The following is a 27729-nucleotide window of genomic DNA, read 5'->3' as shown; positions in this document are numbered from 1 at the left end:
CAGGAGCTGTGTGTACGCACTACAGTGTGTAAGAGGCAGAGTTCTTGTTAGAGAGAGAAAGGGAAGGGAGTACAGAAACGTACCCAGACAGTGCACAGAGCCCGTGGGCTGGGAACAGTGCTGGAGAGACACTGACTTTGTGGAGCAACATTGTGATTTTATTTTCACATTAGTGAAGGAGAACGAAGAACCATGTCAGGTGCAATCCTGAGAAGAAATTCCAGCAAGCAAGGTTTACAGAACCTGCTGAGGTAAGCACCGTGTCAAAACTGTTTTTAGAACCAAATTTAAGTAATTCAAGTTAGTCAAGTCAATGAAGTCTGTGTTTTAGATAAGCTGTTGTTGGGAATTTGAGGTTAAACAATGTGATTATTGTCCTTGTTCTATAGACAACTTTCAGCATTCTACTTTTACTGACTATAGAGGGGCAGAGATGAACTCGCAAATCAGACATTTAATCACGGTTTTGTGATCTTCATATTAGTGGGAACATGTCATCCCTCAACTTACAGTATTTCTGGATAAATCATGTTGACTCAGTTGGTAATGCTGAAACTGAAAACCACTCTTGGCATTCCCCTAAAACTAATATTTCCAAACTACTTCAGAGACTGAGCATGTGTGTTGGGCATGGGAGGCACTGTCTCTACTGATGAATATCTCTGGGTGTCCCAGCTTTGGTTGAGCTTTTAGGTAAACATGTTTCCCTGATAACAGACCAGTTGGATTACTCAATGTGTTTTGGGTCACATTGTGAGAATGTGTGTGTGTGTGCACCTCAGCTCTGATTACAGATAGGAATTCAGTGACCAGCATTCTGTGTTAATCTCCTGGGACTGAACCTGGTTATGGTGCTGTGTTGTTGTTTTATTGCACTCCCTGTGTGTGTGTGTGTGTGTGTGTGTGTGTGTGTGTGTGTGTGTGTGTGTGTGTGTGTGTGTATTTCAGAGACGGGGGAAGGAGAAAAAACATAAAAACAAGAGAGAGAGAGAGAGAGAAAGGAGAGAGAGAGAGAGAGAGAGAGAGAGAGAGAAAGGAGAGAGAGAGAGAGAGAGAGAGAGAGAGAGAGAAAGGAGAGAGAGAGAGAGAGAGAGAGAGAAAGGAGAGCGAGAGAGAGAGAGAGAGAGAGAGAGAGAGAGGAGAGAGAGACAGAGAGAGAGAAATGGAAAGAAACAGTGCCTCCAGCTCTCCTGATAATTGAGGCTGAGGGAAACTGGGCCAGGGTCCGGGGTCAGAGGTCAGGGGTGACATGGCTGGGCCCTTTGTTAGGGGGTTCCTCCCTGGTGGCGACATGCCTGGCCTTAACCCTCCCTTCCAGCACATTCTCTGTGGGAGAGAACCAGTAGATGAGCAGAGGTGCTTTGTAAACCGACACCTTCCATTGAAAGCAGATTCAAGGATCAGTCAACACAATGCTGGAGGAAAACACTCAAGAAACAGCCAGGATAGGTAACACAAGACCAATGCTGGGAGGCCCAGGCATGTGTTCACCAGCCCTACGAAACGATAGATTTCCCGCGTTACATTTACAGATCAGCAGAACGTGCTGTGGAAACACAGACACAATAACCAGTTCTCACTAACAAAGAAAAAGGTGATTTCTTCACTCTGTGATAAAAACTCAAATTTAGGCTGTGTGCGTGAATTCCTGGTGTTCCTGCGTTCTGTGTTGGCGGGTCTTGGAACACAGGTGTGCCCTGTAAGACAAGGTGTGCCGTGTCAGACAGTTGAGAGCTGCTGCTTCCCTGCCTCCTTACAGGGTGCCTCAGACCCTGTCGACACTGCCAGCTCCCCTGCCTCTCTCCACCAGGGGTCTTCTCATCTCACTGGCATGCATTCATCTCTCTGAGACTCATGCCAGTTGTATGTATGTACAAATAGTGTACAGCTGTTATACTTCAGCACCAGTTATTTAATGACCTACAGCCCTGGATAAAATGCTGCAAATTCTCCCCCTCTGCTATGTAGTGCTTCTAAGGCCTAACTCTTTACAGTTTTGGAGAGGGGGGGATGTTGGCACTAAATAAATTTCATTTAATGGAAGTGTATTTAGAGAAGAAAGAATGAGAGATTCTTCAGGTCTGATGTTGAGATGCATGTCTGCTAACGCTGTAAGCATACGGCCCCTCTCAGAGAGAGAAGGATGACATCACCCTCTACCACCGCAAAAGAGTCCGATTGCTCAGAAAACTTTATAGGCAATACTAATCGCCTCAGATGACTCACATTGGGCGGAGACATTCCTCAGGTATTTTGTGACGAAGCTGTGATAGGTTGAGTTGTTTGAAATCTTTAAGTATTCAATGTACCAGTCCCTGTTTTTATACATCTTCTCCTCACAGTTTGGAAAACACAGTAAGGTTTATACCAAGCCAAGATAGTTTCTATTTCAAAAATCTCTGACATAATCCGAGGTATCTTGTCCAGAACCTCTTAAAGTGGTGTTTTCCTACTTTCTGTAAGTCAGTGGGTCAAATAGGTCATGTGGGGCTGATCTGTTTCGAATCAGCCAAGACAGCAAGAGAAAGCGATCCAGTCCCCCCATATCCCATCCTATCCTACAGAACACTACTGCAGTAGTGGTATGTCATTCAGGATCTGTCCAGGTATGAGAAACATTCTGTTTTTCTCTCGTCTTTGCTAAACTGTATGGACAGCCCGTCACTGCAGGCCCTGCTGTGACCCCTGACCCCGCCCGGGTGACTGGCTGTGCTCTGTTTACAATACAGGGGGCTCCTCCTGGTGAGTGCAGGGGCCAGTGAGCCCTCTGCAGCATGCTCCCTCCTGGTGAGTGCAGGGGCCAGTGAGCCCTCTGCAGCATGCTCCCTCCTGGTGAGTGCAGGGGCCAGTGAGCCCTCTGCAGCATGCTCCCTCCTGGTGAGTGCAGGGGCCAGTGAGCCCTCTGCAGCATGCTCCCTCCTGGTGAGTGCAGGGGCCAGTGAGCCCTCTGCAGCATGCTCCCTCCTGGTGAGTGCAGGGGCCAGTGAGCCCTCTGCAGCATGCTCCCTCCTGGTGAGTGCAGGGGCCAGTGAGCCCTCTGCAGCATGCTCCCTCCTGGTGAGTGCAGGGGCCAGTGAGCCCTCTGCAGCATGCTCCCTCCTGGTGAGTGCAGGGGCCAGTGAGCCCTCTGCAGCATGCTCCCTCCTGGTGAGTGCAGGGGCCAGTGAGCCCTCTGCAGCATGCTCCCTCCTGTGAGCCTGGCTAAAGGTTGTCCACAGGGAAAAGTCAACACTGGAGTTTCTCCCTCACCCCACATTATCCTCTAAATATGCGATACTTTAGAAGATCGCCAGTGATGTCACCTTGTTGAGATTCCTGCTCGATAAGATAAGACACAAAAACAAACAATAAAGAATCCCGAAACCATAAAATCCCTTCAAACAAGACAAGAGGGCGAAACTCTAAACAATAATCACGCAGTCACACCTGACTAACTCCGAGCAAGGACAGTTGAATTTCGTCAGAATGTTCCGTTGACACAGGTGATGAACGATAGACTTTTAGAGTAAAAAAAAACAACCTTTGACTCGACCCCACAGGCAAATAAAGCTCGGAGGCCTCTGGGCTTCCAGCCTGCCGAGGAAATGAGCAGTGATCCGTTTGTGCTCTGCACAGGGGGCGCGACACCCAGCCATAACAATGTGATTACTGGCTGCCTGCTAACAGGAGACCCTGACTCGTCTGTTGGACACCCCGGGTTCCTGGCAACACACCCCGGGTTCCTGGCAACACACCCCGGTTCCCTGGCAACACACCCTGGTTCCCTGGCAACACAGTCAGACCGCTGTCTGTCCGGTCAGCATGTGGGGCTGTGTGGAAGTGGCCGGGTGCAGTGTGTGGTGGTGTTTCTCTAAGCTGTGCAGTGTGTGGTGGTGTTTCTCTGAGGGGTGCAGTGTATGGTGGTGTTTCTCTGAGGGGTGCAGTGTGTGGTGGTGTTTCTCTGAGGGGTGCAGTGTGTGGTGGTGTTTCTCTGAGGTGTGCAGTGTGTGGTGGTGTTTCTCTGAGGTGTGCAGTGTGTGGTGGTGTTTCTCTGAGGGGTGCAGTGTGTGGTGGTGTTTCTCTGAGGGGTGCAGTGTGTGGTGGTGTTTCTCTGAGGGGTGCAGTGTGTGGTGGTGTTTCTCTGAGGGGTGCAGTGTGTGGTGGTGTTTCTCTGAGGTGTGCAGTGTGTGGTGGTGTTTCTCTGAGGGGTGCAGTGTGTGGTGGTGTTTCTCTGAGGGGTGCAGTGTGTGGTGGTGTTTCTCTGAGGGGTGCAGTGTGTGGTGGTGTTTCTCTGAGGGGTGCAGTGTGTGGTGGTGTTTCTCTGAGGGGTGCAGTGTGTGGTGGTGTTTCTCTGAGGTGTGCAGTGTGTGGTGGTGTTTCTCTGAGGTGTGCAGTGTGTGGTGGTGTTTCTCTGAGCAGTGCAGTGTGTGGTGGTGTTTCTCTGAGCTGTGCAGTGTGTGGTGGTGTTTCTCTGAGGTGTGCAGTGTGTGGTGGTGTTTCTCTGAGGTGTGCAGTGTGTGGTGGTGTTTCTCTGAGGGATGCAGTGTGTGGTGGTGTTTCTCTGAGGGGTGCAGTGTGTGGTGGTGTTTCTCTGAGAGATGCAGTGTGTGGTGGTGTTTCTCTGAGGTGTGCAGTGTGTGGTGGTGTTTCTCTGAGGTGTGCAGTGTGTGGTGGTGTTTCTCTGAGGTGTGCAGTGTGTGGTGGTGTTTCTCTGAGGGGTGCAGTGTGTGGTGGTGTTTCTCTGAGGTGTGCAGTGTGTGGTGGTGTTTCTCTGAGGTGTGCAGTGTGTGGTGGTGTTTCTCTGAGGGGTGCAGTGTGTGGTGGTGTTTCTCTGAGGGGTGCAGTGTGTGGTGGTGTTTCTCTGAGGTGTGCAGTGTGTGGTGGTGTTTCTCTGAGGGGTGCAGTGTGTGGTGGTGTTTCTCTGAGGGGTGCAGTGTGTGGTGGTGTTTCTCTGAGGTGTGCAGTGTGTGGTGGTGTTTCTCTGAGGTGTGCAGTGTGTGGTGGTGTTTCTCTGAGGTGTGCAGTGTGTGGTGGTGTTTCTCTGAGGGGTGCAGTGTGTGGTGGTGTTCCTCTGAGGGATGCAGTGTGTGGTGGTGTTTCTCTGAGGGGTGCAGTGTGTGGTGGTGTTTCTCTGAGGGATGCAGTGTGTGGTGGTGTTTCTCTGAGGGGTGCAGTGTGTGGTGGTGTTTCTCTGAGATGAACTGAGAATCACAGCACCGCACGGGAGACGAACCAGGAGGCTTTTTAAGAAGAATTTTTACGGGTTTGTTTTTGAACAAGTTAGGTCATACCACATTCTCAGAGGCTCATCTTAGCTTGCAGGGATCACTTGGTCGACATATAATTAAGATGCCTTTTCTTATCTTGTCATGCTCCACATAAGGTATGTTTCTAAACTGACACATTTTTGTAAGGCCTTCATCAGGTAGTAACTATTGTGAATTGCTCTAAGCTTGTTTGGGGACTGTCTTAAGTCCTGCAGTCTTTCTATACACATTTTTACGTGATTAAATGAACTCCACAACTGTTGAAACTTGTTTCAAAGACAACAATGACACAATTCCAGAAAAGTTTCCCATCCCGCCTCCCTGTCGTCAGTGTCTGTGTAACAGATCCTGGCAGACTTGGAAATGAAATCATTTGGGATTATGTCATTGTTCAACAAGACAGTGACAACTCTTAAGAAAAGTTCTGAGTGCACACTTTGTTTTGCCTTAAGATTAAATGAGTCTAGCTTCCTGTGAATGGCCTCTGTGACCGCAGTTAAGAAAACTAAAGACAAGTACAAACATAACATAACTGTACAACCGACTCATCGAGCTCTAACTGAATGAGTGTTCAGTGCGTGTGGCTGTGTGCGTGTGTGACAGAGGCCACCAGGCCGGCAGAGGTAGGTGACTCAGAAGGTGTGACACATTTCCCCAGTGGCGGGAAAGCTGCAAGGTTTTGCACCTCTGATCCATCACAGGGGTCAAAGTTCATGAGTATTCTCGTCTTCCAATGACGTCATGCTTTCAAGTCTTTAGCAGCCAGGTGTCATAATTAACATGTGGGTTTCAGTGGGGAAATGAACTACCGAAGGGGTTCCTAGGTTCCCATTTGTTGGATTAACATTCAACAGCGCCAGCAGAACTGTGGTTACAGACTTTTACCTGAAGTAGAACAGAGCAGTAGTGACTTTTATTCAGGACTTGATGATTTATGGAAATGTGGGGCCAAACCGTACCAGACACAAGCTGGTGTTTCCAGTCATATACAGCTTGATATATAACCTTACACTGAAACACTTTCCTTTTACAGAATCGGAATCTGATTTATTGCCAAGTAATTACACATTTGAGGAATTTGTTATGGTAGATTGGTGCATAACAATAAAGACAGTAAGTAAAAATGTAGAGAAAGATTAAACAAGTACTGTAATAAAACAAGTACTGTTTTACACCAAAAAGACTCCTGTACACACTAACCTCAGGTGTGAGGCGTGTGACCCAGGGCACTTCCTCTCCTGCTGATCACACCTGTATCAGCTGCCCTGCCCCTGCTGATCACACCTGTATCAGCTGCCCTGCCCCTGCTGATCACACCTGTATCAGCTGCCCTGCCCCTGCTGATCACACCTGTATCAGCTGCCCTGCCCCTGCTGATCACACCTGTATCAGCTGCCCTGCCTCTGCTGATCACACCTGTATCAGCTGCCCTGCCTCTGCTGATCACACCTGTATCAGCTGCCCTGCCTCTGCTGATCACACCTGTATCAGCTGCCCTGCCCCTGCTGATCACACCTGTATCAGCTGCCCTGCCCCTGCTGATCACACCTGTATCAGCTGCCCTGCCCCTGCTGATCACACCTGTATCAGCTGCCCTGCCCCTGCTGATCACACCTGTATCAGCTGCCCTGCCTCTGCTGATCACACCTGTATCAGCTGCCCTGCCCCCGCTGCAGCAGCAGACCTCTGTCAGGCAGCGAGCCCAGGCTTGCCTTCCTCCCCCTCCTCCTCCCCCAACTTTAGCATACAGTAGAAGGACCAGGAATTAGAAAATAGGTCACTTAGAATGGAAACAGATTTGGATGATTGAATAAGGCATTAGTAATCCTGGTGATTTCAAACCAGTCAGTGAAAGATTAATCACCTCGTCTGAGTCAGATGTCTGACTTGTGCCGAGGATGACATCATCCTAGAATATCGATGAAAGGGAAAAGATTTGGTGAGGGCCGTGAAGTGTGGTTGGACAGCATTCAGTCCTGCCTCACTCCTCACCCCAACGTCCTGAGACGGAAGCCCTGTTTTTTTGCTGGGTCTGCCTATTTATTACATTACATTTACATTTATTCATTTAGCAGACGCTTTTATCCAAAGCGACTTCCAAGAGAGAGCTTTACAAAGTGCATAGGTCACTGATCATAACAACGAGATAGCCACAAAACATTGCGAGTAGCCAAAACATGAAGCACACATTGTGAACAACCAAAGTAAGTGCCAAAGGGAAGAACCATAAGAGCATGTAGTTAAACAAGTTACAATTAAACAACATATTTATACAGGATATAGAAAGTGAAATGGCACATTGATCCAAAAATGTGAATGTTTCCAGCTGACTCGGACTGTACACAATTTGTGCCACAGAGACAAAGTCAGCATAATGACAGAGTGACCCAGATCCAGCTGCATTCTGACCTCCCCTTCGAGCCCTCTTCCTCGCTTCCTCTCCCCCGCACCAGGCTGCTCTCGCTGCCCTGGCTGGTGAGCTAATGCTGGGATGACAACACAGGAAGGAGAGGAAGAGCAGGGCCTTGGAAGAGGGGGAGCAGGGCTGATTTAGAAACTTGAAAGTTAAAAGCTGTAAAAAAAAGACCTAATGGACGTAAAAATGACCCAGAGATAAAAGCAGCATGTGTGGCTTGCTGGAGGGTCAGAGGTCATGCCCCGAGGCTCTGAGATAGACTTTTAGAGGCTGTGGTAAATCAGAGAGCCTCCAGAAACAGATGGGGTGATCAGGTGGTGACACAGCGCCTGGGACCCATTAGCTTCCTATTAGTGACCTGAACTGCTGTTAATTGGCCCAAGCCAAATGGATGTGAGAGTTGTAATACGACGCCAACCGACCAGTCAGTCCTGCTGTTTTTCTGCTTCAGGTAGAAGCAGGCTGCCCCTCACCACAGACACACGGACACGCAGACACACAGACACACCCAAAGCTATTCTTCGTCCCAAGACTCGGTTTACATATTTGTTGTGATGAATGGGTGTTATTGCTCACTGCTGACTCCGGGTGAGGCACATGTGTGTCTGTTGAGATAAACACAGGGGGATCTCAACAGGGGGATCTGGTGTGTTAGCGATGCTCTGTCGGGACGCCATCGCTCATCCTCAGCAAGCAGCACATATGTTCCTGAAACAGATGTCCTGCTGACAGGCTCTCTCCAAGCTATCCCACCGTCCCTTAACTTAACAGCCTCATTGTTTAGAAACGTTCTTGGGCTGTCTGCCGAGGAGGCTGGAGGATGATGACTCAGGGAATCTCAGGAATAAAGGAAGGGCTTTGATGAAGAAGGAAAAACCAAACGTGTTCTCATGAGGGTTGAAACAGTGTTGTTGTTCTGTGTTCTCTCCAGAGTGACGGCCCAGCGGAGTGTGGAGGACGCCGAGGAGGTTGAGAGGGAGCGCAGGCGGAGGGCGCGGGAATCCTTCCGCAGAGGCAGCAGCCCCCCCGGAGGCGTCTCCCAGGACAACGGCACCCCAGCTGAGGACGGCCTGTCAGTAGATCCCTACAGCGCTGCTGAAAAATTACATTCAATAAAAACTCACCAGAAGTCGCTATTGGCTCTCTGAAAAGTCGCTATATTACGTGATGATGTCATGTATAGAGTCAAACTTTAGATCTGTAGATGTACTTAACATGGAAGAACAATTACAGATATAACATATCCCACTTCTATAAACACTGGGAACGTTTGAACACTAAGAAAGGTTTACGTGACGTCATTCATAAATCGGTACAGGTTATTTTGTTGCTGCCTAACAACGAAACGGAGATTGCCAAAGTAGCGGAAAGTTGCTTTGTATACATCATCACACATAAATCACTCAATATGGGATTGCAACAACACTTCCCACGCCTCCTGTTCTAACTGTAGTTCTGAGATTGAGAAATGATCATCGAACGTAGCATCAGGAGTGTTCATAAAGTTGATTGTTCCCAGCTGTGGTAACATCAACCTAGCCTGTCACAAGGGTGCTACTAAGCTAGTTCTCTCTTGCTGGCCATATATCCAAGGAAGTTTATGATACTGTTCTTAGTTTTTTTTTTATCCATTAGGAAATGCCACTAATCTTCCATCGTCTCCTTATCCTTTCATTTACATTCCCTCTCTCTCCCTCTCTCTCTCACACTCTCTCTCTCTCTCCCTCTCTCTCTCTCCCTCTCTCTCTCTCTCTCTCTCTCTCACACACTCTCTCTCTCTCCCTCTCTCTCTCTCCCTCTCTCTCTCCCTCTCTCTCTCTCTCACACTCTCTCTCTCTCCCTCTCTCTCTCTCCCTCTCTCTCTCTCTCCCTCTCTCACACTCTCTCTCTCTCTCCCTCTCTCTCTCACACTCTCTCTCTCTCTCCTTTTCCCCCAAGTGCAGCACACAGCTGCCTTCTCATTGCACAATCTTTAAAGAATGTTTACTAGAGTGTCTTGGAGAACTACTGCCATGTCATAAAGATCTTAGAGTAGTTGCCACTTTTTAATCTCCAAAACGTAATTATGGACAATTTATCCGACACCTTCTCCAAGTGGTGAGAAAGAGGGAGACAAAGAAGCCATATATTGAATCAGAGGCTGTGCCTTTTTAAACTGTGGTAACTTGACATGGGGTAGTCCCACTGTAGTCTGTAATTGTGGCTTGATCATAGAGAGGCTTGGGAAAATTCAACAACGGTTTGGAAAGCTAGCTGTTTCCTCTCTACACCCCTGGGGGATAAATGGTACTTTGCATACTGGTTCAGAAGATCAAATGATTGTCATGTCATCACTGGCCGACTGTAAGGTTGTGTCCGTGACAACCAAGCTCCGTCAACACTTCACGACCAACCAGATTTGGATCTTGTTCTTTGTTTTGAACCTAACCACAGTCCTGTTGTAACAGTTCAAATGTACCGCTCCTGCAGGTGTTGTTTAACTGCCAGCCGCCACACGCCACAGGTCGGCATAAACAACATCTACATGACTTCAGACGTAAAGCATTCAAACGTTGAAAAGCCTACTTGCTCATTATTCCTAGTTAGCCATAGAAGTTGTAAAACAAACAAGCTGACATATGTTCACATTAGTTTACTTTAGTAGCTAGCTAAACAGCTTAATCATGTTGGGAATGCCAGTCGCATTCTTAACATCTAGCTCCTGGCAGGATGAAACACTTTCATCCCAGGAAAAAATAAAGAATGGGTCCATCGTTGTGGCAGTGCTAGTAGTTATAAATAGCATGCTTCACTAATAGAGCTCTCTGTAGACTGTCAGGCAGTGGAAGAAAGCAGGCGCGCATGTTTGGAGTTACCCGTGGTGACCCTGCTAAAGGTCACACTGGGAAAATCTCTGTGGGAAATGGGGCTTTATTGTAGCGCTACAAGAAGAGTTTCCACAGTTTTGAAAAGCAGGTGTTTTGATGAAACCAAATAGGGTGTGTAGGTTGATGTAGGTGGCTCTGCATATTTTGTGTGTTGACCAGAAGCAGTTGGTTCAATATTAGCCAATAAGAGGGGCCTGGGTAGCCCTACCGTGAAGTGGAAAAATGCACTCCATTGAACAGTTACTGACAGTACAAGGCTTGTGGATTTATACTTAATGAATACATAGCTAATGAGTAGGCTGCATACTAAATTCTAAGAGAATGTAATAATATTCAGAGTTAGCGGTGTGTAAAATGTCTTGGTCTTGCACTGGCCTAAACTCTAAGGTGTATGGTTTTGGAACATAATTTCTGATTAAGAGCCAGGGATAAATTGGAAAACATGGCACTCTATAAAACACATTATTTTAGTGCCACATAAAAATGTATTTTGGCCACCACCCCAGTTTTAGGTTGGAAAGGGAGGGAGGGCTATTATCCAGTTGTCTATTCTGTGTAGTAGGGCTTATATATTTTTTTTTACGTGTAGCCTAGTGACCGTGAGGCCTGTTCCATAAATCGAGTTATTCGGTAAAGTCTCTTTATGAAACAGGCCCCCAGAGTGGTTAGATCTCACCCCTTTCCCCACTTCCTGAGCTGTCGACCTGGGAGAAGAGATGACGGTAAACTTCACCGTCTTTTCCAGTCTTACCACGCCTGTAACTTACCCCACAGCCGGCGTCAGCGAGACTACCTTGTAGCCTAACGCAAGCATCGACTTGTTACAGGAAGTAGTCCAGTGCCCGTGTGGTTTAGACTGTGACGGGTTTTTCTAGTTCTCTTAGCAGAGAGGATATATAGCTATGCGTTCTCTTGTTTGTTTCCATTTTTCTAATCAAATAACTATTATCCTAGCTAGGTGAATAGCGTCGTCGGTGTCACGGGGGTCGTTAAGGCCATATGTAGCTAGCTAACGCTGTGGTGACGGATAAGATAACCCACATTTGGTTGTAGGCCTCCTCCTACAACCCTAACCTCTCCATGACTCTTTGCCCCCATGTTCCCTTCATTTCATGGCGATGTGAGAGATATAATGTTCTGTGATGATGACGTGAATTCTGTGTTGCCCAATTAGTTTATTGCAAAATTCATTCGTGATGTAATCGCTAGTTTCGTGAGGCTTGTTGCTTTGTTTTCAACACACGCTAGTCAGTATGGCGGCAAATGCGTTTGTTGCGTTTAGACTAGTTATTTGTTGTGAATAGTCCTTGGGGCAGGTGCAATACACCTGGCATGTGCAATACACCTGGCATGTGCAATACACCTGGCATGTGCAATACACCTGGCATGTGCAATACACCTGGCATATGCAATACACCTGGCATGTGCAATACACCTGGCATGTGCAATACACCTGGCATGTGCAATACACCTGGCATGTGCAATACACCTGGCATGCAGTGGTGAAAATCTGCTATCAATTTTGGGGGGGGGGACAATTAAATAGACATTTTTTCAAGAACAATTCCTGAGGGGGACACCAAAATGACTGCTGTAACACATAACCTACATTGTAATATGTTAAATGTATATTATTAATATTATTTAAATGTCCTTATGTTTACACTGATTTATTTGGGGGGACAAATCATGTTTTTCCCAGGATGGGGGGTCATGTCCCCCCTGGCCCCCCCGGGATTTCCGCCTATGCTGGCATGTGCAATACACCTGGCAAATGTCAACTTCCTACAGGATCTTGATAATCGTGCCACAGACATACACACACAGACTAAATATTTGCCTTAAATACTTTATCATGTCTGTGGTTCATCTGCCTGTCTATACCATGCCAAAAACCTCTAGTGCTGAACAAACTAAGGCCTAAAACCGTTGTATTGTATTTACCACGTTAGCACAACCTAAACTAAAACACACACACACCTCCTCACAGCCACAAGCATGGCTGAGTGGTGAGGGAGTCGGGCTAGTAATCTGAAGGTTGCCAGTTCGATTCCCAGCCGTTCCAAATGACATTGTGTCCTTGGGCAAGGCACTTCACCCTACTTGCTTCGGGGGGAATGTCCCTGTACTTACTGTAAGTCGCTCTGGATAAGAGCGTCTGCTAAATGACTAAATGTAAGCAGGGGCAGACTGGGGGGAAAAAAGTGCCCCGGGAGTTACTGTCAGACCGCCCACTCAGTACACGGCGCGTTGCCCACTCAGTACACGGCGCGTTGCCCACTCAGTACACGGCGCGTTGTCCACTCAGTACACGGCGCGTTGCCCACTCAGTACACGGCGCGTTGCCCACTCAGTACACGGCGCGTTGTCCACTCAGTACACGGCGCGTTGCCCACTCAGTACACGGCGCGTTGCCCACTCAGTACACGGCGCGTTGTCCACTCAGTACACGGCGCGTTGCCCACTCAGTACACGGCGCGTTGCCCACTCAGTACACGGCGCGTTGCCCACTCAGTACACGGCGCGTTGTCCACTCAGTACACGGCGCGTTGCCCACTCAATACATCGCACGTATCGACCAGTCAGTGGCCTACTTGGAAAAATACCCATACACTTAATTATTTGGGATTATTACAAAGAAATTACATCATATATATCTTTTCTTATGTTGAACTTCCAAAGTCCGTAAGAACACATTTCAGAAGACACTTCAGAACATCTTTGAAAAATAGTCACCATGAGTGTAAATACAGATCGCGAGGAGGAGTATAAAAGTCAGTCAGTGATTTTAGACTACTAAAGGTCTTAGAGCAAATTATACGTGTTCAAGCTGTGTAATATGGAAAATAGTTGGAGGTGCCGGCGATGTCAGAGGGAGGGCCGGTTGGTGATGGAAGTGGGCCGGTATTTTGGACCATCCCACCCTGTCGGCCCACCCCCGGTATCCCTGATGGCCAGTCCGCCCCTGGCCACAAGCCACTATGTGGTGAAATCAGGTGTTAATCTCCACCCACCTCAAACCTCTGTGGTTGCAGTTGGGTATCATCCAGCCTCTGACAGCACAGAACGCGCAACAACAACATGATGAGTGTCCACAGACAGCTCGCTCACTGCAGCTGTTTCCTCGTGTTGTGTTTGATGTGGTGGCAGCTTGAGGTGAGCTGTGTTAAGCTCCAGCCGTGTGCGGCTCTTCCTGTTATTCACTCCCACTGGGTACGAGCTGTGTGTGCTCACTGCTAATGTCTGCAGCACTGCTGTTTTGCACTTAAATACATCAGTGGTTTTGTATTGTTTTATCTGTTTGTTGAGCTTGGTTGTTAGCAGTGGTTTGCCTCGCAAAGTTATTTTGTTGACAAACCAAACGGCCACAACAAGTTCAGTACAGTCCAACTGCTCAAAAAAGGAAACCAAAGATTTAGGTACCATCAGCTCATCGGAAGCATCTCCACATCAAGCTACGCTGGGTGTACGTGAATGCTAACTGTGTGGTATCTACTGTGCCTGCCTCAGGTACGACGGCGAGCTGAAGACAAGCAGCTCTCTGGAGGAGGATGAGGGCTTCAGCGACTGGACCCAGCGCCTGGAGAGACGCCGGCAGCAGCGCATGGAGGAGCTGGGCCAGGGGCAGGAGCGGGGGCAGGCGCGGGGGCAGGAGCGGGAAAAGGAGGCGGCAAGCAGAGCAGCTGAAACGCCCGAAAACACCCTCTCCGTCACGGACACGGCCGCTACGCGTCTGCAAAGAAAAGCCAAGGAAGGGGAGGAGGATGAGGTGAAGACGTTGACATGGAAGGAGGGTGAGAAGAGGAGGAAGGGAAATGAGGAGGATAAAGAGGAGAGGGGCCGAGGGGGAGTGAAGCAGAGAGAGCAGGAGGAGGTGCGAGTGGAGCAGATGAGAGTCCTAAAGAAGAAGGAGAACCAGAGACCGGAGGTTGAGGTAAGGATATTCCCTGAACAGCATTCAAAGATCGGTTGAAATTCCTACATCTCCAGTTAATCAAAATCATGGGATCGGAAGAAGTCTATTCTGGGAAACTACCATCTCAAACCCATCATGTGACTCCTCCGTCTGTGAACCTCCAGGTGAAGGAGAGAAGACAAGAAGTGAAGGTGTCCCACACATCGAAAGTGTTTGTGAATCAGGAAGCCAAGCACAACACCAATGGAAATGTTGCCAGAGAGGAAGTGACATCACACCTGGTAAAAACCAAAAGGACTTCCAGGTGAGTTAGCAAAGAAAACAAATCCCTCGTATCGATGTGTGTGTAGAGAGGATCTACAGCACATTCTGCAACACAAATCTGTTATTTCTCCCTCAATCAACCTCTATTTTCTCTCCAGTACCTCCATCCGCCACGCGGCCCCAGCAGCAGAGCTGGGGGAGGCTGAGGAAAGGGCGATGATTCTGGAGACTGAGCAGAGGCTGGAGAAGTTCAGACGCTGCCACCAAGAGAAGGAGAACCAGGAGCTGGAGCTGCTCCGTGTGAGGCAGGCGGAGGCAGAGCAGGAGCTGGAGGAGCTGAAGAGGAGGAGGGAGGAGAGGCGGGAGGCCAGGGAGGGAGAGGAGCGCAGGAGAGGGGCGGAGGAGCAGCTACGCCAGGCCAAGGAAGAGGTGAAGGAACACAGTCTGAAGACACACACAAATATAGTTGGGTTTCATATAATATATCATCACAAAATCTATTATTTATTTGTATAATTATGAATATAATATGATTCCAAATCCTGAGGAAGAGAACCACATCTGCACAAGCAGCCCTGGAGAGCAGGAAGGTGTAGCGAGCGTTCAGTCTGTCTGACCTGTGGGGGGCGCTGTGTCTCAGGCGGAGAGGAGGAGGATGAAGGAGGACATTGAGCGGAGGAGGATGGAGGCAGCAGAGAAGATGAAGACGCTTAGTGCCTCTGGGGAGGAAGGAGAAGGGGTGTTCAGCCCTGTCAGCCACACGCACAAGGTAACACTTCCTCTGCAACCAGAGGTCTGTCACTGACTGGAGTTAAACCTAACATGGCTATCGTGTATTTCTCATAATAATCATGCTTTAAATATATTTAAATATGATAACTATCATATACATGAACTGTATATGTATGTATCCTGAATATATATGAACAGCAAGCAAAGTTAAGAACTGTAACTTTAATTTTTGCAGCCACCGTGAGTTGAGTTTTGAGCCAGTAAGTTGCATGTGTGTGTGTTCATCATGTGTGTGTGTTCATGTACAGTTTGTGACATGTGTGATCCAAATGTCAGCATTCGCACTGTTTCCACTTTACTGTTCTCTGGTGCATGTAGTGTTTCACACATGGATTTGGACTGGTGTGTGTGTGTGTGTGAGTTCAATGTGTCAACAGAGACAAAAGCTGCTTTGAGTTTGGAAATTGAATAACCCTCCCTCACTTTTAGTTTTTACACCATCAAACCATCTACGATAAGACAGAATGATAGCTTTTATAGCATGTCTGTGTTAAAGCAATAGCTAGCTTCTGTTCCTCTGGTTTGTAGACAAGGCAGAACATGCTGTCCTTCAGGTCATGGGCAAAGACACATGTCTTGCACATGTCCATGTGTGGTTTACTGTCTGCCAAGCTAATGAACAACGATGTCCACTAAGCTGCACCGAGTTTGATAGTGATCCAGTGTAATTCTACCACTGCCTGGCTTGTGCCTTGAAATGCATGACCTCTGTGTTCTGTAACATGGTGTTGTCAGTCAAATATTGCATTTCTCATCTTTCAATGAGTCATTTGTCAGTAAAACTTCAATAATTAAATTCATATTCCGTTTAAATCTTATTTGGTCCAATAATCATATTTGCATCCAGCTAAATCAACTTCTAAATCTGGGATAGAATCCCCAGATGCTGTTTCAGCCGCATGCTATTTCTAACACATTACTCTGACAAGACCAGTTCAGCTGCATGCTATTTCTAACACATTACTCTGACAAGACCAGTTCCTTCCGGCAAGGCAACCTGCTGCTGAACAGGATAAATAATAAGTAGACATACAACTTCACTAAACTGAAACTACACTGAAGGATCTCCATGTTGTCGTTGTGGGGCTGGCGTGTGTGAGGTGATGTGTTCAGGAGGTTTGCCTCCAGGTTGCTGTCATCAGCTTCCCTCTGCTTGTGTGAGAGTTCAGAGAGAGAATGACGAGGGTTTGACAGCAGAAAATGCTGGCTTGGTGAGTGGGGGTCTGAAGGCTGTGCTCTTTGATTTCGGTCCAGGGTTTCAGCTGCAACATAAGGGATCCTTGTGTGTGGGTGGAACTAGAGCATGCAAGCATGCCTGGCCGTGGCTACTTTGAAGTATGACCCTTCTGGCAACCGGGGGCAGACTGCAGTCTGATCCCTTTCCCAACCACACGCTTCTACACAGATAATGATTTCGAGTTATTTTGATAACCACCAGAAAATTGGAGCCTAGTGATGACTTTAACCAAGCATTTCCTTTGGAAGAGAGCAAACTGTAAAGCAGTCCAAGTAAATAATATAATATCAATGTCGTCATCTAAAACGCCAGTCAGAATGCTGTAAATATACAGCTTTAGGTTATAGCATGCAGCTGAAATGGCCAAAACCTTTAAAATAATGATTCATAAAACTACAAAAAACAAACCTTGGATTGAGCAATGCAGCTTGAAGATGTCATATAAATAGGAAGTGACATGTCACATATGCTTGATAAAGACCAGTAGACATGGTTCTGTTTGATTTGGGCTGAGTGCAGATTACCACTATCAGCAGCTTTTCCCTGTCTGAGCAGATCTGTGGGGGGAAACCTCCACCCTCTTCTGTTCCAGATCACAGAGAGAACGGAATCCTTGAACCGATCCCTCAAGAAAAGGTAAGCGGTCAAACAGCACATCGTACGACTCAAGCTAATTCCTCAAACCGTTTCTCAAATTGTACATTCAGAGAAAGGGGATAACTCAAATCAAGTGTGCTTGGATAGCCCTTTTCACATGCAGCGTCACAGAGGGACCTCACATCCGCCCATAGAACTGCCCCTAGTCGATGTTGTGTACATTTCCAAGGCTTGCCATTGTCTGCGGGGCCCTCAGTAGACGCAGTCGACACGGCTGGTGTCTGAACGTAAACACAGAGGCGGGGGGCCAGGGGCCACCTCTCTCAGTGCATCACCTTCGCCAGGCGGGATTTAAGACTGGGTTAACTGGATCCAGATGTGGGGGCTGCGTTCTCTCGTGGCTAGTGAAGCATGGCTGTGGGCTGCTGTCTGGCTCCGCGCAGTCTGGTGGTGAGTTATCAGAGCTGAGGAGCTCCCGGCTCTGGGGTCCACTCAGACCACGACCCTCCGCTGTGACATCTGCTCCCTTCTAGCATGATGTCATTTCCGGGCACGTTTTCCTCCCCCTCGTTCCAGTCACGACATCAGCAGGTGTGATGATCCCTGTGCTTTGGAAGTCATGTGTGTAGAAGAGTGTCGGAGCGAATCAAAACGTCCTCCAACTCTGAAGACGGATGGCAGTTCTCACCCATGGTGTCTCCTGCCAGTTCTGCTGCAAGAAGCATGACATCATTCAACCAATCCATCGTCTCAACTGGAGTAGAACGAGAGTCCCAAATAAAGTCATGTGGACAACATTTATCACATTAAAACAACACTGTCATGCCGTGTAAACTTCCAGTCCTATCCTTAAGGACCTCCACATGCTTTTAACGAACATTCCCGTCTAATACCAATGCAAACACACTGAGGTGATGGCGAAATACAGGAAGCAAGGGGTCACTATTTCCTGATACTTTGGGTTTATTTGCGTTCAGTGGAGACATTGAGACGTTGCCTAGGTGGTGTTTCTGGACAGCTGCTGGAGAGACTGTCTTGGCTCAGTGAGAGCTCACCTTTCTGGGTCTCTCTGGGTCTCTCTGGGTCAGTGCTGACAGAGGGCCCTGTAGCTGTGCAAAATATCCTGCCCAAACTCAGTATGGCAGCGCACAAAGGCTCGGTTTGAAGACGAAAGGGAAATGTTGAGAAGCTCAGTGTGGGAAAGAGATGTTTCTCAAGGGAGAAATGACGAGACCTGTTCACTCACAGGAACTGATGCCAAAATACTTTTTAAAGTGTTTTTTCTATCTCATTCTCCAGTCTTATGTTTCATGAGGCCTCAGTGAATGTCTTTGTTTTTGGATACAGTAACAGCTTCAAGAAGACACTGCCTCCTATTCTCCTCTCCAAGATGGATGACAGACTGGAGCAGTACACCCAGGCCATTGAGGTGAGCTCCCAGCTGTTTCTCTCCCCCTCTCCTTCGCCTTCTCCCACTCCTTCCACCTCTCCCCCTCTCCTTTCCCCTCCTCTTCCCCCTCCTTCTCCCCTTCCCCTCCCCCGCTCCTTCCCCCTCTCAGACTTTGCCTTGAAGGAGGTGATGAATGCCTTCATCACGTTACTCTTTCATCAGACCGGTCCCGTTCTCTGCCTCTGTGGGTGAGAAACTGTGTCTGTCTGCTGTGTCATACATGGTTACAGTAAACATGTGAGCTGCTGCCAAGGTTGGCACATCAAAGTCAGGCACACTGTCAAACCAGCTGGCTTCTCATTTGGGAGAGGATGGATGGGTTCCTCCAACACGACGTGGTTGTCTCTCTCAGTCTTGTGCTACCTTACTCATACCTGTCATTCTCTGTGTGCAAGTCACTATCGGTTCAGGAGGCCCTGCTTTCCAGACAGGGATGTTTCCCCAGGCAACGTAATAGTCCCACTTTTTCACTGGATTGTTTTTAGTGCCGGAACTGTATAATTCCTTTAGGTTTGCATTTCTTATCTTCCTCCTCCTTAACTGAAACTCTTAATAGAAATACTGTAATAGTGAGGACGGAATCTGTTAACCCTAAGTTACATATACATAGGTGTGTTAAACAGAAGTTATTTTTCTGGATGTTTTCCAGAGTTCCCAGGAGGCTAAAGCAGCGAAGCAGGCCTTGGTGGATATTCCCAGCACCCCTGAGGCTGTCGCTTCCAAGAAGAACCTGTTTGAGGCTGGAGAAGCCTGGAGCCAGAGCCCAGCCAAGGGAACTCCCTGCAAGGCAAGGAGCAACCGACACACACTCCTCACCAGGACCACACGATCAGACTGTCTGTCAGCGGATGTATAGAAACAAAGAATCAGATGACATCCCTTGTGGCTGTATCTCTCTGTGGTTCGCTGTGAAGACAGGTTTAAAATGAGGATATTAGAGAGATCATACAGAACTGATGACCACTAGGAAATGAGCTGTGCCAAATTTGTTCCACTGACTTCCAGCTTGCTGCCGTGAGACACACTGCGCTCAAACTCATCTTTGTCAAATGAATGCCAGGCCCTACATGGCACAGTCCACACGTCCTCAATCTAATTCAATCTTCACCCCGGTCTGGGACCTCACACTTCTTTTTATAAACGCGTGTGGACTGTGTTTCTACTGAGTAGTGAGTTTCCCAGGTCACCTCGGCTACCCCAGCTCAGGGCTGAGGCCTGGTCTAACCTCCCTCCTCCCTCACAACAACTGTTTGGCAGGTTTATGAGAAGTGTCAAGTCAACGACCGTCGTGATACAGTATAGCAGTGGTGTCAGGGTCTGCAGTGGATTCACTGGCTCTAGACTCAACACGTTGTGATGTGTGTGTCAGGATGCTGAGGGTCTGAAGGTGGGCGTGGCTGACCTCATTACCCAATGGGTGAAGGGGAACCCTGATGACAGCGGCAAGCAGTCTCCCTCCAGACCGTCGGTGAGTCACCTGAACTGGTCTTTACCTGTGTGACAGATGGACAGGTCCTTACCTGTGTGACAGATGGACAGGTCCTTACCTGTGTGACAGATGGACAGGTCCTTACCTGTGTGACAGATGGACAGGTCCTTACCTGTGTGACAGATGGACAGGTCCTTACCTGTGTGACAGATGGACAGGTCCTTACCTGTGTGACAGATGGACAGGTCCTTACCTGTGTGACAGATGGACAGGTCCTTACCTGTGTGACGGATGGACAGGTCCTTACCTGTGTGACGGATGGACAGGTCCTTACCTGTGTGACAGATGGACAGGTCTTTACCTGTGTGACAGATGGACAGGTCCTTACCTGTGTGACAGATGGACAGGTCTTTACCTGTGTGACAGATGGACAGGTCCTTACCTGTGTGACAGATGGACAGGTCTTTACCTGTGTGACAGATGGACAGGTCTTTACCTGTGTGACAGATGGACAGGTCTTTACCTGTGTGACAGATGTTTATACGCCTGTATCCTGCTCATGTTTCTTCCGAGGCATATTTGTTCTCAAGTAAAGTTGCATTTATTATTTTGAAGATGAAATGACTTCATGGTGATTTACTAACCCTAACTCATGTGAGGTCTAAGTCTGCCCCCTTGTGGGAACAAGTGTATGTAGGTGAGAGTCAAACCAACTGAAAGTGTTGTTTACTGTGGGTGTTTCAGGACGTCAGACCTGGTGATGTGATGCAGAAGAAGAACATGTGGGAGATCATTGGAGATTCATCCCCTGGAAGGCCTGGGGCCAAGGTGAACTCCCTCACTGAGCTGTGCACTGACTGAAGGTTACATTTTAAAAGGCTTATGTAGCCGGTGTGTGGTGAAACTCACTCCTCAAGTATGTAACAGGCCCCCCGTGTCAACGAATTGCTAGCTTTTCGTTGCGGCAGTTGGTAGTGGTGGCGCTTGGGAAGTCAGAGGTGGTAGGCTCGACTCCTGGTCGGAGCAGACAGTTGCCCGTATGCCTCTGACGGAGCTTGCAAGACCACGTCTGTTACACTTACACCTAGGACATCATACATTTAGTCATTTTTCACAAGACATCGTGTATGTCTTGAGAATTTTTCAGAACTTGTGTGCAATGCTTGTCATTCTTTCAGCCAAATTATACCAAGAGTCTTAAATAGAAGAATTTGAACAACATTTAGTGAAGCATATCAGCACAAGTCGCTGTGTAAAAATTAGCTTGAAATTAGCATTTCAAAGCCAAATATTTTGATAGATAAGTTAGATAATGTTCCACAGTTGTAACATGGCACAGAACATTAGGCTAGGAATATGAATGTGTAGGGTAAAATTATTCTTAACTATTCTGTGACTGGTCAATGCACCATTGTTTCCAGATAAATCTATTGTAATATACTGTAGCGTTAAACCAGTCTCTGTTGTCTCAGGGTACACCCTCTGGTAAGAGGTACAAATTTGTCGTGACGGGTCATGGAAAATATGAGAAGATTCCTGTCGATGAGAACGGTGATGAATATACCAATGCTGATGGAAAATCAGGTGAGATGTCTTGCTTTAAAGGGAGCCATTCTTGGTCGTGAGATCAAGCAGTGTTTCAAAAAACAACACAATTTCACAAAGTATTCTAGTCAGCAACATTTTCCATGACAACTTGTTTTTTCTGTACCTACTTGGCATTTGTAGTCCAATAAATTCTCACACGTTTTGTCTTGAGGATAATGCCAAGCATTTATTTGGCTGGTCCTGTAGATTAAATGATATCCAACCAATTAAATCTTTATATATGAACAAAATGGCAGCCAAACAATTAAAAATTATTCAGCAAACACCAAAAGCACCAAGTTTCTCAAGCCTTCCATCATCTTCACTCCAACTACCATTCTTCACAACTTTGTAAGACATTTTTTTAATTAAAAATGCATAGAAAAACACTGCTGTGAACCTGTCTCTACACACATATCCCTCACCAGACTATAGCTGCCTTACCAAACATAGAAAATTAAGCATTCAATTAGAAGTCTTCTAAATTAAGTTCTGGGCCTTCTGTCTCTTTACAGTTAAAAGATAAATGTTCTGCTTGTACATATTACTGTTGATGGCCTCCTTGCCCCTGTCACCCCACGGTCCTCACTGAAGCCTTTAAACACATCTCACTTCCTGAAGCTGCCTCTACCCAAACCATGGGATTGGTGACATAGATTAAAATGATCTGTGACAGCAACGATAGCCATGTTGTCAGGAGACAGGAGCCTTAGGAGGGCTTTGCAGTCATCAGAAAAACCACATTTAAATTACTTTTTACAATTTTAAGATTAATTGGTTTAGTACTAAGCCCCTTCTGTGTCACAGTCACTGTAGATGGCATGTGAGCCTTGGATCCCGCAGTGAAACAATACAGAGGATAAACATAGTGGACTACATTGCATCATATTCTATAGTTTCCATAGAGATGTACTGTATTTATCCGAGACAGAAATGGTGATTTCTCAACACAGAACAAAAGAGAAGCTCTAATTAATTAAATCATGTACACTTTAATTCTCTCGCAGAAGAAGTCTAAAATCCTTTAAGACAAAGATATCTCTTCTCCTTTTTATGAAGGGAATTGTTTCATATACCAGAAAAAGGGACATGAAGACACGAAACTAACGGTGAAACAATCAGTCACACAGCTGGCATATTTGTCAAGTATAAACGTCAGACCAATTCTTCTAGAAACTGCCACCAAGGTCATTCAGATTCAAGCAGAGACACGGAACCTGTACATAATCACTAAAATTTCTACACCTGTACACAATAACACACTGAAACATGTTCATCTCAATTTACTAGTTGAAGCAGATGTAGCTTAAGGAGCAGCGAACCCTCGTGCTGTTCTGTTAAAGTCTTTTGGTTCCTCCTCTTTGTTTTTGCGACCTATCAAACCCATCTCAAACACGGTTGAAATTTTAGTTAGTGGCCTCGATGCTGCCTCCCTCAGCCGCTTGGCATCAAACCTCGGGCTGAACAGAAGCACGGGAAGACGATGAGCAAATGCTGGGACTTCTTTAGCTACATCCTTTAAATCCTCTTTCTCATCCTCACTTTTGCTAGCTTCGATCTGCTGCATGATGTTCTCTTTGGTGGAAAACATTTGGAAGAGAACAGCATCCCACATCTGAAGGGTTTTGGGCTTCGGTGGTTCGCTCTCGTCTCCATCCTTGCTCCCCGACTTCTCACTCGCCTTCACGGCCGTTTTATCATCATCTCTAGTTTCACTTATCTTGGGTCCATCTTCCTTCTTGGCTTCACTTTTATTCTCCGTCTCTGGAAACTTTGGCTCCTCCACCTCCACCACCATATGCTTCTTGAGGCGTGACCAACCACTGAGTTTCGATTTCATGCCCTTTGGTTTTTTAATAACTTTAAGAAGAGGCTCTGCTGCTGGCAAGTCATTGCCGGTGTCTTTCGTCTCTGAGGCCGATGAAGGACGTGTGGAGGGAACAAGGGCAGGAACAGGTTTGACCCTGCCCTGGTCTGTGTCCATCTGTTTGATCGGCATCGGACTCTCAGTAACAGCCTTTGAAGTAGCTGAGTCCTTCTCAACGGGAGTTGAAGTGGTTGACACGGTTTCTACCATTTTTGTGCCGTCAACTTGTTTGATGGGTGCTTTGATCTTGGGTGGCTCTTTAGTGTCTACTGTTTGATTGAGTGTTTGAGGGATTTTCGTGACAGTTCCATGTACTTTTTCTGCGGTTTGCTTTGCATCTTTGGCAAGAGGTGCTTTGTTGCTGTCAGAGATGTTTGCAGGAGGAAGTACGGGTGGTTTGACGCCAGTGATAGGTGTCTTTGGCTTTGGGGCATCATGCACTGGGCTTTGCTCTGTCTTCTTTGCTGGGGTTTTAAACCCTATTTTAGTTTCTGGAGCACTAACCTTTGGTGTCTCCTGTAAAACAGTTTGGACTCTTGGTGTCTCCTGTACAACAGTTTGGACTCTTGGCGTCTCCTGTACAACAGTTTGGACTCTTGGCGTCTCCTGTAAAACAGTTTGGACTCTTGGTGTCTCCTGTAAAATAGTTTGGACTCTTGGTGTCTCCTGTAAAATAGTTTGGACTCTTGGTGTCTCCTGTAAAACAGTTTGGACTTTTGGTGTCTCTGCAATCTGAGGTTCATGTGAAGAAACGGTTGTGACATCTGAAGCTTGTGAAACAACTATAGTTGGAACCATCATAGCTGGAGTGGATGTCACTTCCTGTTTCAAAACGGTTTTGTCTTCTTTGTGGGTATCTTCAACCAGAGGTTGTGTTTTCCTGACTGTCTCCTGCTGAGCTGTGTTAGATTCTTCCGATGCATGTGCTGTGTTTTTAGATTCTTCCTGTGTTGGTGTCTTAGACCTAGACAACCCAAATGAGGGTGTGTAACTTTGGATTCCTCCATGTGCAACATATTCAGCAGGAGTCAATCCATAATATGTTGACTTTGGTTGGTGGGCTACGTGGGTTGGTGTTTTGGGCCTTTGAAATGCTAGAGGTGAGACTTGCGGTGACGTTCCATAAATAGGAGTCTTTGGTCTCTGATTTCTAAGTGACTGAACTGGAGGCCTGGCAGGCTCATAGGTGAGGGTTTTGGGCGTCTGAGTTGCAGGAGTGGGAGGTTTTGGCCCTTCATACAAGGGAGTTTTAGGCCTCTGATATCCATAGGTTGGTGCCACAGGAGACTCGTATGAAGGGGTCCTGGGTCTTTGATACCCATATGAGGTTGTTGTTGGTTTTGGTGAAACATTTGTCGGAGTCTTGGGCCTCTGATGGCCCAGTGGAGCTGTAGGGGTCTTTGGTCTTGTGGACTTGACTACGTCTATAGCCTCTGGTCTGGGAGCATCTGGTTTAGAAACATTTTCATGTAAACTAATCACTCCATTTGGTGTAGCTGCACTTTTAGCATTCACTAACTCATTTGACGGTTCGGTCTCTGTTGTTGGAGCTGTTGGAGAGACCGGGGAAGGTGGTTTTGATCTCTGTGTCTCTGTAGTAATTGGTGAGACAGCAAATAGAAGTGGATTGGGTCGTGATATTTCAAAAACAGGTGTTTTGGAACGAGTGACATGATAGGATGGAGTCTTTGGACGGCCAGAAGACGATCTTGATGATGAAGAATCATAAGTTGGAGTCTTAGGCCTTACAATTTCTGATGTAGGAGTTAGACCTCTCTTCACATCCGATGTTGGTGTCACACTTCTTTTTATTTCTGATGTAGGAGTTAAAACTCTTTTGACTTCTGATGCAGGAGTTAAAGCTCTTTTGACTTCTGATGTAGGAGTTAAAGCTCTTTTGACTTCTGACGTAAGAGTTAAACCTCTCTTCACCTCCAATGTTGGTGTCACATTTCTTTTAATTTCTGATGTAGGAGTTAGACCTCTCTTCACATCTGATGTTGGTGTAACAGTTCTTTTGATTTCTGATGTGGTAGTTAAAACTCTTTTGACTTCTGATGTAGGAGTTAAAACTCTTTTGACTTCTGATGTAGGAGTTAAAACTCTTTTAACTTCTGATGTAGGTGTCAGACCTCTTCTTATTTCTGATGTAGGAGTTCTTCTTTGTGTTGTTGTGCCTCCAATTGCAGATAATCCAGTAGAATCATGCAGAGGAGTTTTTATTACCTCATATGTATTTGCAGTATACATCTGAATTTGAGGAACCTCAAACATGGGTTTGGGTGATCTAGAAAGCGACGCTTTAAATGTCGGACGTGGACTCCTAGGCTTCATCAGCGGGCTTATCACAGTAGTAGGTTTTATGATCGCGTGTGAGACTGTCTCAACAACTGTAATGGGAGCTGGTATTCTCATTTCAACAGTTGGCATTGTTATTTTAGACACAGAGGAAGTTGGCCCAGGTGTCAACGTTGTCACTGCCTGAGTGACTGACCCTGGCACCACCGGGACCCCAGCGTGCGGGGGCGGAGCGGTGTAGAAGTACGGAGGGCGCTGGGGCGGAGGGGTGTAGAAGTACGGAGGGTGCACGTTGGCTGGAGGAGAGAAGGGCTGTGGGGAGAACAATGCTCTTCTGCCGTACGAAATTCCCCGTTGCTGAGGATAGGGAGATGAAACATGCTGATAGAGCGGTCTGACGCTGAACCTGGGAGGCTGCGAGGCATATGAAGGGGTCTCTGGCGTTTTGGGAGGAGTGGAGTGGTCGCTGTGCTCTAGGTCGGCACTCGCTTCGTTCACAGGAGACAGACTTGAGCGGAAAGGAGCTGGTGTCTGTATGGTCTGAGGTGCTGCCTTTTTCTTGGCGGATTTCTTGAGTAGTTTCTGAAGCCGGGCGTTATCCTTGCCAGGCTTGGGCAGCAGGGCTGGAGGGTACTGCTGGGCAAGCAGGGCTGGGTGGGTAACGTTGCTGTAACTGACAGCCATGACAAAACAACCCCTGTGAAGAACAGGAAACACAGTGAGGCCAGGATCTCTGGGAAGGGCCCTTCTTCTAGCATCAAAGTTCTGGCATGTCTAAATCTTCATTTCCACACACCCCACTAAAAAGTATCCTTTACTTAGCAAACGCCTCTGGTTATGAATACACATCAAGCTAATGTTTACCTCTTTCTTCCCAGACCTGTGTCAAGTTGACTATTGAAATGAACGTCACAGTGCCAAAGACCAACAACTCCTCAACAACACCTTGACAGCCGCTGTATGAGGATGTCTAGCAGTAGCACTTGCTGTGACAAGAATTCTTCTTACCAGCTTCAGTAAATTACAGTTGCTTTTTTTTGTTTACTTTAGAGAACTTCCCATATTGATGGTTGTGACTTTGTTTTGTATGACGTAACTTGAATATGTTAAAGCAAACTTCCCACCTGAATATGTAATGTCATCCTGCAAATATTTAGTATTGGGATATGATGATGATGTGTAAATGAATGTGATTTATTTTACTTTTTTCTTAATTCGTTTTTTTACTTTTGGATCCCGCTCAGTTTACTGTGTGTAATTGTACAGTAATTAGGAAATATGTTTGCATTAGAAAAAAGAAACCATAAAATCAATTCATTCAACTCATTCTTTTCCAGGATACAAATGCAAACTGTCAAATTAGCAGGATACTGGCCAACCCTCTGAGCCTCTGACAGTTCTGTTTCTTGATGTTGACCTGTCTTCTTTACTTACAGATTTGAAAGGGACAGTTTAGCAAGATATTAGTTTGTAACAATCTATTGGTTGTATAAAATGATAGTTTAGTTTGAATAGTTACATTTAAAAAAATTCTGTTCACGCATATGCTTTCTCACACATACCTACACTTACACCTTACAAGTTGACCTTAAACCACAACTATGGCTTCACACTGGAGGACATCACATTATTTATGCCTTCTTTGCCATTTGCCAATTCCATTATTGTCCGTAATTTGTGTACTATTCTTTATTCTTACATTAAATAAAAACATTTTATACTTTACTTGGCTCAGCAATGCCCTTAGAGCGGTGTAATGTTTG

The 27729-nt window shown here is 46.8% G+C and overlaps 1 protein-coding gene and 1 pseudogene across 2 annotated transcripts; both read left to right on the top strand.

Moving 5' to 3' along the window:
* lsp1a (lymphocyte specific protein 1 a) lies at positions 1 to 27691 on the top strand. 2 transcript variants are annotated; one of them, XM_067234070.1, is made up of 13 exons: positions 1 to 251; positions 8594 to 8734; positions 14040 to 14463; positions 14610 to 14749; positions 14868 to 15138; positions 15350 to 15478; positions 17331 to 17374; positions 18683 to 18764; positions 19435 to 19572; positions 20155 to 20253; positions 20959 to 21042; positions 21687 to 21798; positions 26845 to 27691. In XM_067234070.1, exons 1-13 carry the CDS (start codon positions 193 to 195, stop codon positions 26865 to 26867), a joined length of 1746 nt encoding a protein of 581 aa, XP_067090171.1. In that variant the 5' UTR covers positions 1 to 192; the 3' UTR covers positions 26868 to 27691. The 2 variants fall into 2 exon arrangements, with proteins under 2 accessions (XP_067090171.1, XP_067090172.1); XM_067234071.1 differs by lacking the exon at positions 1 to 251 and adding an exon at positions 5145 to 5242.
* Positions 22618 to 24636, top strand: LOC136941585 (uncharacterized; annotated as a pseudogene).
* Positions 27692 to 27729: the final 38 nt, after the last annotated feature.

The sequence above is a fragment of the Osmerus mordax genome, chromosome 4, assembly GCF_038355195.1.
Source record: "Osmerus mordax isolate fOsmMor3 chromosome 4, fOsmMor3.pri, whole genome shotgun sequence".
In the NCBI taxonomy this organism is placed as follows: Eukaryota; Metazoa; Chordata; class Actinopteri; order Osmeriformes; family Osmeridae; genus Osmerus; species Osmerus mordax.
Note: the sequence above shows the minus strand (reverse complement) of the source record. Positions and strands in the feature narration are given on the sequence as shown.